The sequence below is a fragment of the Solanum dulcamara genome, chromosome 3, assembly GCF_947179165.1.
Source record: "Solanum dulcamara chromosome 3, daSolDulc1.2, whole genome shotgun sequence".
Taxonomy (NCBI): domain Eukaryota; kingdom Viridiplantae; phylum Streptophyta; class Magnoliopsida; order Solanales; family Solanaceae; genus Solanum; species Solanum dulcamara.
The window spans coordinates 74,704,883-74,712,869 of NC_077239.1; the positions used below are offsets into that span (position 1 = coordinate 74,704,883).

The window sequence follows — 7,987 nt, forward strand, 5'->3', positions numbered from 1 at the left end:
TCGTAAGAATTTTTAAATTTTAATTTTTTTTCAGATTTGAAAATCGCACCCACCATCATCTTCTTCACCTTTCTATTATTTAGATCCAACAATTATAATTATGAAAAAAAAGTAAAAATCTAAATCTAATGAAAACCCTAAAATGAAAAAAACTGAGAAGAAATTGGGGGTTCATGGGAGGCGTTAGAAAAGTTTGGGAAGAAAAGAGGAATGGGGATGGGGTAGTTGTGGTGGGGTTTAGAAATATGTATTTTTATTTATTATTTGTGGTTGATATTTTCTTTTTTTCTATAATATATTTTTAAAATATTATTTTGCACTCAAATGCCACGTGTTCTTTCTTAATTAGTCGAAGTGTCAGGTCATTCGCTAGTGTGTTACGCACGATGTGTAATTTTAGCTGATTGTTAGAAAAATATCAAAATGACACAGCGGGACCTTACATGAGGTATCTAAAGTTAACATCGCCCAGTTAAGGTGTCTAAGGACCCATTTATTTGCATCTAATGAAGGTCTTAATCTTAGTCATTAAATTTGTTTGTTTTCAAGATTTAAATCTTAATTATTCAGATGTTAGTCATTAAGTCTGTTTATTTTCAAGGTCTAAATCTTAATCATTTAGATCCTAATCATTATGTGCATGCGTTTGTTTTTCTTATTTTACAACCACTTAATGAGTCTGAATGAATAAGATTTATAACAAAGTCTTAATATTATTAAGATGTCTATTTAAAAGTAATTTTTTACAAATATAACAGTTCACCGTTACTCTATCTACTTTCACCCACCACACACAACCACTATCAATCACCATTATCACCACCATCCTCAACCCAACCACAACTATCACCAATCACCACCACTTATTATCCACAACGACCATCCTTGACCCAATCATAACTACCGTCAATCACAAAAATCAACCGTCATCACCATCAACCCCTAATAACAATCATCACCACCAATTATTATTGCATTCACTAATCACTATCGATAATTACTATCATTAGTCATTATTATATATCTCTAACCTCCATCATCATTCACCACTATCATTAGTTGTTAGTATTATTCCACTATTAATTATCAATTGCTACCAACAATAATCACTAGTACCAACCACTATACCATAATACTACCCATAACCACCATCATTCATGAACACTATCCCAAATTGACACATACAATCACCATCATTACTCATCACCACCACTAATTGTCATATTAATATTTTATTAATATAATATTATTAGATCAATTCAGTATTTTATTTAAATTTTATATTTATTATTTTTTAAATAAAGACAATTTTTATACATTCAGATATTTTGAAAAGAAATAGTCTTAACCATTCAATATTTAGACCTTAACATAATATCTAAATATTCAAATGTGTATTCAGATTCACATCTCTAAATCTTAATACACATCTTAATATTCAGCTATGCATTCAGATTCTGACGTTTTAATCTTAATACATATCTTAATATTCAGATATGCATTCAGATTTAGACGTGTTAATTTTAATGAAAACAAATGAGGCCTAAATAAAATAGATTTGGCCTTTTTAAAATGACATGTAAATGAAAAAAACATTACAAATATTTTGAGAATAACTAACCTATAAAGCCTTTTATGAAAACCACACGAAATGTAAGGCGTGGTGCTAATGGATAAATCTTGACATGGCCACTGCAACTGTTCCCTCCTCCCATCGCCTCCATTTCTGCTTCGTCTCTTCATCCTCTTCCAAATTCTCAATTACTAGACAATTATCCCTAAATTGTCCCCCAAAAAATCGTCTTTCACTAGTCTTTTGTTGTTCTTCTTCTACTACTCCGCCATCATCGTCGTCGCCCCAAGTCAGTGAACCCACTCCCAATGCTGAGTCTTGCGTCAATGCGGGCCTCGACCTCTTCTCTAAAGGACGGGTATTTTCCTAATTCTGTTTCAATTTCATGGCAGCAGAAAATCTTTAATTATTTTCTGGTTTTGGCTTGAGCCGAGCTATCAAAAACAATCTTTCTCTCTCGTAAGTATAAGGTCCATGTATATTTTATTCAGCCCAGGCCCCACTATATTGCTGTGGTATTGTTATTCTTATTGATTTAAACAGATGTGAATTCAAGATTTTAAATTTATAGGTTCAGAACTATAATTCTTTTTGTTTATTTATAAATTTCTTTTGGTGTTAAAAGATTTAATTACATTCTATCTTTATTCTTTTTCAAATTATAAAAATACCTTAAATTTGGTGTAATTCGGATACATGTCGAAAATATCTCAATACATCGCCTTTATGTTTTGGATATATCCCTCAATGTCTGATAGATCATGTCTCAATTCTGGATACATCACTCAACATCTCGATAACGTTCCGATACGTCACGTAAAGTGATGTTTTTCAGTGGGAGCCTGAAGCTGAGACCTGTGCACTACTTACAGAAAAAAAAGAAGCCTTATGGCGACTACCTTACTTAAGCAATCCGAACTGAGGCAATCTTTCCGGATTCGCTCCGCCTTACAGCCTTGCTTCCCATTGTAATCCGGCTTTATTAACCCAAAATGTTGACTTGGGTCAATATGTCTTGAATTTAGAACTTAGTCCAAATTTCCATTCTAACCTGTCTTTGCTGGTAGATAGATGTGCTTAATTAGTTACCTGAATTCCAACTTCATGTTCCCGAGTTACAGAGAACAATCCGAACTGAGGCAATCTTTCCGGATTCGCTCCGCTTAGCTCTAAATCCAGTGACAGCTTTCAGTCTATAGTTGCGATGTCTCTGAGAATAGAAGAGAACAAGAATTTTTGTAATTATTTTAAATGATAATAAATTTTAAAAAATATAATAAAATAAGTTATATATTTAAGTAATTTTTCCTTTTTTTTTTCTTTAAAGACAGATATACTTCACTTGTAGCTCCGCCATAGTTGTATAAGTAGTAAATAAAAGGGATTCCTCTCTAACAGTTAAAATCTAAATTCATGCAATTCAATTTGATAAATGATAATAGAGGTTTTGATTTCGAGTTTTAATGTCCCCATTACTTGATCATCTGCAATTCTATTATTCCCTTGAATTTGTTAGCTAAGTTTCCTGAGGTGTGTTTCACCAATTGTCCGCAATCAGTGTAGCATTTTACTTTAACTCTAGCAAGTTTACTAATTTGTCATGTATTTTCAAAATTTTCCTTTTTTCGAGTAAATCTTATGGTAACAGTTGTACTAAGAGGCGGAGCTCGAATTTTTAGTTTATGGGTTTTGAATATATTATTTATACCTAGCAAATGAATTTTTTAAACATAAATATGAGGTTTGAGCCAAAGTTATTGGGTTTTGTCGAACCAGTACCTAAAGGGGTGGCTTTGTCCCTACACTTAGCACCCACCCTAGTCATGCTTTGTTGGAAAATGGCTGAGAGTGGACTTTCTTTTTTCCTTTGCAAATGATCACTGTTTTGAATATTGTTAATTTATCATCGCCGTTGCATGAATTGTCTATAACTAGCTTCGAACATGATTAGTAGGACTGCAGATGATCAATTTGTTTTCTTTAGCTTTGTCATTTTCATGTGACAAATGCATAACAAAGAATTTAATATATATATATATATATATATATTAAAGAATTTCAGTTGTCATCCTTCTCATTTTATATAACAATTTTGGATTTAAGAGTCAAGAATTAGCAATTATATGGTTGATGTCAGTGTCAGCTATCTCAAGTTTTGACAATGACTTGAAAAATTGGAAGGTACATTCAGATTTTATCTGCAACAACAACTAGATTTTAAAATGCTTATGACTGGAACTTTATAATAATGCTAAGATTGTAAATTTGACATCAAACGGGAAAATGTGTCACATAAATTGAGATGGATGGACTAGGAAGAACTACAATTGGAAAGCAAATTACAGTAAGCTTTGATGTCTCTTCCTCAGAAAATATTGTTGATGTTTTGACTCAGTTTACTGCGGCAGCCACATTAAGCATGCTTGTTTATGCTGCAAAGCGTACCGCACTATCTGTTTCATGTAATGAAATCAAGAACACATGTGCACCATGAAATTATGAACTGCCATTTCTGTTATTGAGCTAGTAAATAGTAACCGCATTTTCTGTATCTTTATGGCTTTGCTGCAAAGAGTTCTCTGCATTCATCTTTTTTTATTTTTCACTACATCAAGCACACCTTTGTCTAAAACTAAACATGTACCAAAAGATTTATGATTCGAAGATTTTCCTACTCAACAAGTTCTTCTATTTATAATCTTGTACACATCAGCAGCTTGTATGTCTGAGCTATAGTTTCTTGTGTATCTCTATTTGATCCTGCATAGCAAGCTTAAGCATAGCATCTAGTAGGTTGAATGACAATTTTTACCCAAAAAAGCTATCAATTTGTGAATGTCTTGTCAATTCTTTGATAAAATTTTCTTTTTCCTTTTAATCAACAATTTTTCTTTTGTAAAATTACCAATTTAAAATCTGTTTCAGTTGGCTTTTCTTGTTATTTCCCACTTAATTACGTTTCCAATAATCATCATTTTGGTTTGTGTACAAACCTCTTGCAAGTTTACAATTTCAATCTGCAATATGGGCAACATGCACCGTATTGTTCATTAAATTCTATCGTTTCAGGTGAAAGATGCTCTTATGCTGTTCGACACAGCACTTACTTTAAATCCCAACCCTGTGGAGGCTCAAGCTGCATTTTATAACAAAGCATGCTGCCATGCCTACAGGTATATTTCTCCTTTGCCTCTTTCATGGTTGAATTGATTAAGCTGGATAAAGATAAATCGCTATTTGTTTGAAATCATGTTGAGACATTGAGGAAAAAAACATATTCGTGACTTTCTTCTCGTGTAAAATGCAAGTAAAGGAATTTAAAATTTCTTAATTACAGTTTTAGCTTTGTGAACTGCAAGTAAAGGCATCTAAGGTTTCTTATCTCAGTTCTTAGCTTAATTGTTTCATTGGAAGGATCACTAAGAACAATGTTGAAACTTTAATGAGCCACAAAGGAGCTTCACTTGTTCTTCACTCTTTTATTATTTCTCTATTTGTTTATCTATTTTCTTTATTTTCTTAAGGGGCGAAGGAAAGAAAGCTGCTGACTGTTTACGCACTGCTTTGAAAGAGTATAACCTAAAGTTTGGCACAATCCTTAATGATCCGGATTTGGCTTCCTTCAGAGCATTGCCTGAATTTAAGGAACTACAGGAAGAGGTTTGTTTCCCTGCTGATGAATATAGTTCTTTGGTTCTCTTCATGCTTGGATGTATGAATTAAATTCAGTTCCTTACCACATTGATTATGTTTCAGTATCTTCAGAACTTAGCAAGGAGCCAAGGCTCTAGCTTTGCTGCATTGTTTCTGAATCTCACAGTCTTCTATTACCTCACAGGCTAGGTTAGGAGGGGAAGACATAGGGTACAGTTTCCGTAGAGACCTTAAGCTCATCAGTGAGGTACAAGCACCATTTAGGGGGGTTAGAAGATTCTTCTATGTGGCATTCATCGCTGCTGCTGGCATTTCTACATTTTTCACTATACCCAGGTTAATCCGTGCAATTCAAGGTGGAGATGGTGCTCCTGATTTTGGGGCGACTGCAGGAAATGCTGCTATAAATGTCGTTGGTAAATACGACTACCTTTGCTACGAATCATTTAGTTCACTTCTGAAAATGATATTTGCTTGCTATATTGACTAATGCTTCTTAATGAAAAGAATTGTTTTTCAAAAAATGATTAAGCTCTTGAACCAGCACTCTGCAGGTATTGTTGTTTTTGTGGCGTTGTTGTTTTGGGACAACAAAAAAGAGGAGGAACAGCTTGCACAAATATTGCGTGATGAAACACAATCAAGGCTGCCTATGCGCCTTTCAACTGATAGGATTGTTGAACTCGTCCAGCTAAGAGACACCGTGAGGCCTGTTAGTGAGACAACTTCCCCTTTACTCTTCCTGTTTTCAATTTCCAGAATTCCTTCAAATTTCGTTTGAAGAATGAGAAGTCCTGTATAATATTTACTGGGGTCACTTGTCTAGTTCTCGCTGCCACGTATTCTGTTAATAGATCAAAAGATATGGTTTACCTCCCTCATTACACCAAGAAGAAAGTTGTTGCCATGTGACCAGGAGGTCGCGGGTTCAAGCCTTGGAAACAACCTCTGGCAGAAATGCAAGGTAAGGCTACGTACAATAGACCCTTGTGGTCGGGCCCTTCCCCGGACCCTGCGCACAGCGGGAGCTTAGTGCACCAGGCTGCCCCTTTATTACACCAAGAAGAAACCATTTCCATCACATTACATTGTCTGAAGGATGATTAAGACAGAAAAGTTAGTTCCATCTTTTGCTAGGTTTGCAACAAATGCCTTTGTTTCATGAGCAAAAAGATATCCCATTACGTATTTGTTCCTCTCTCTCTGTCTCTCTGTCTCTCTGTTTCCTTTTTTAAAATTCCTAACTCGAACATATTGTCTCATTGTATTGGAGTTTGACCAGTTGCTTGTTGTTAGGTTATTTTGGCTGGAAAAAAGGAGACAGTCTCTCTGGCTATGAGAAATGCTGAGAGATTCCGGACTGAGCTTCTGAAACGCGGAGTCCTTCTAGTTCCTGTTATTTGGGGTGATGGTAGGGAAACAAAAGTAGAGAAGAAAGGTTTTGGTCTTTTGCAAAAGGCAGTCGCTTCCCTCCCATCCATAGGGGTAAGATTGAAGAATTTTAGTAGCACTTAATGATCATTTTAAACAAAATGATGATTGCACGGCAAGTTTATAATTCTGCTTTCTATTTGCTCAAAGTCCAAAATATTTTTTACACGCTACAGGATTATTGGAAGTTGTTTCTTGTTGCTCAACAATCACTAGACAATAATTGTGCATGTATCTCGTTCAGGTTTTCTCATTTTTCTCCAATCTGTAGGAAGATTTTGACCAAAGAACTCAGTCAATAATTGCAAAATCAAAACTGAAGTCAGAGATCCGGTTCAAGGCGGAGGTCGTTTCACCTGCAGAGTGGGAAAGGTATATCTATCTGCTCCTAATACACTTGAAACTACTCATCACATCATGTTCATGTGCATTTATGTTTGTGCCCTTTTATTTTAAGGACATCCCGTCACACAGTTTGATTGACTGAATTTTTACCCCTTGTACCAGATGTATTGTTTGACCTCAAATCTATTTCAGGTGGATAAGGGATCAACAGAAGTCTGAAGGTGTTACTCCTGGTGAAGATGTCTACATTATACTTCGTCTAGATGGTCGTGTTCGACGATCAGGAAAGGTCAGTGCTTGTAAAAGAAATTGTGCTGCAATTCTCTTCTTTGCTTCATTAATCATGACACAATAATGTGCTTTATATGCATACATAATCAGCACATAAATTGCTCATGACATGCCATAGATGACTGTATCCATAAAAAGTATAATTCACTATTCTTACGGGTTAATTCTTAGATTTTAATATTGGCCAACTCTGCAGGGGATGCCTGACTGGGCTCAAATTTTAAAGGAACTGCCTCCAATGGAAGCAATATTAAGCAAGCTAGAAAGATAATACAAGTTCCTCTTGCTGTGTGCTAAAAGCTTTTCACTACCTGGTATATTTTTGGTCAGTCTCCTTTCTTGAAATATACAAGACATTAACTGATGCCTGTCGAGCTCTTCTGTTTTACGTTCCATTTTTGCAAGTACATAATATTGTACTATAAATTGATATTTGCCAGATGAATATCAGCTGAAATGAAATTTCACAGAAAATAGTAATCCAAACAATGGAACTAATAGTTATTCATCCATTGTTGAAGCTAGAGGTGGATCCATGATTTTAATTCAATATACACGAATTACCACTATATGTCATTTTTTATGACACAAATCTGATATGTAGTTTTAGTAAGCACTTTTGCCATACGAGCAGAGGCCTATGTATCGGTTGAACACCCTTCGCCGGAAAAAAATTATACTGCATATATATGT

The 7,987-nt window shown here is 34.8% G+C and overlaps 1 protein-coding gene across 1 annotated transcript; it reads left to right on the forward strand.

Moving 5' to 3' along the window:
* The first annotated feature begins 1,637 nt into the window (after nucleotides 1-1,637).
* On the forward strand, nucleotides 1,638-7,767 carry LOC129882919 (protein LOW PSII ACCUMULATION 1, chloroplastic). Its single transcript, XM_055957421.1, has 9 exons — nucleotides 1,638-1,931; nucleotides 4,643-4,746; nucleotides 5,098-5,233; nucleotides 5,412-5,643; nucleotides 5,782-5,939; nucleotides 6,524-6,712; nucleotides 6,930-7,030; nucleotides 7,196-7,292; nucleotides 7,491-7,767. Exons 1-9 carry the CDS (start codon nucleotides 1,686-1,688, stop codon nucleotides 7,563-7,565), a joined length of 1,338 nt encoding a protein of 445 aa, XP_055813396.1. The 5' UTR covers nucleotides 1,638-1,685; the 3' UTR covers nucleotides 7,566-7,767.
* The last annotated feature ends 220 nt before the right edge of the window (nucleotides 7,768-7,987 follow it).

Bases quoted from the DNA above. Each gene is read 5' to 3' on its own strand.
- LOC129882919 (XM_055957421.1), top strand. From the start codon at position 1,686: ATGGCCACTGCAACTGTTCCCTCCTCCCATCGCCTCCATTTCTGCTTC. The intron at 4,747-5,097 runs GTATATTTCTCC...TATTTTCTTAAG, and splicing joins GCATGCTGCCATGCCTACAG to GGGCGAAGGAAAGAAAGCTG. The intron at 7,031-7,195 runs GTATATCTATCT...AATCTATTTCAG, and splicing joins TCACCTGCAGAGTGGGAAAG to GTGGATAAGGGATCAACAGA.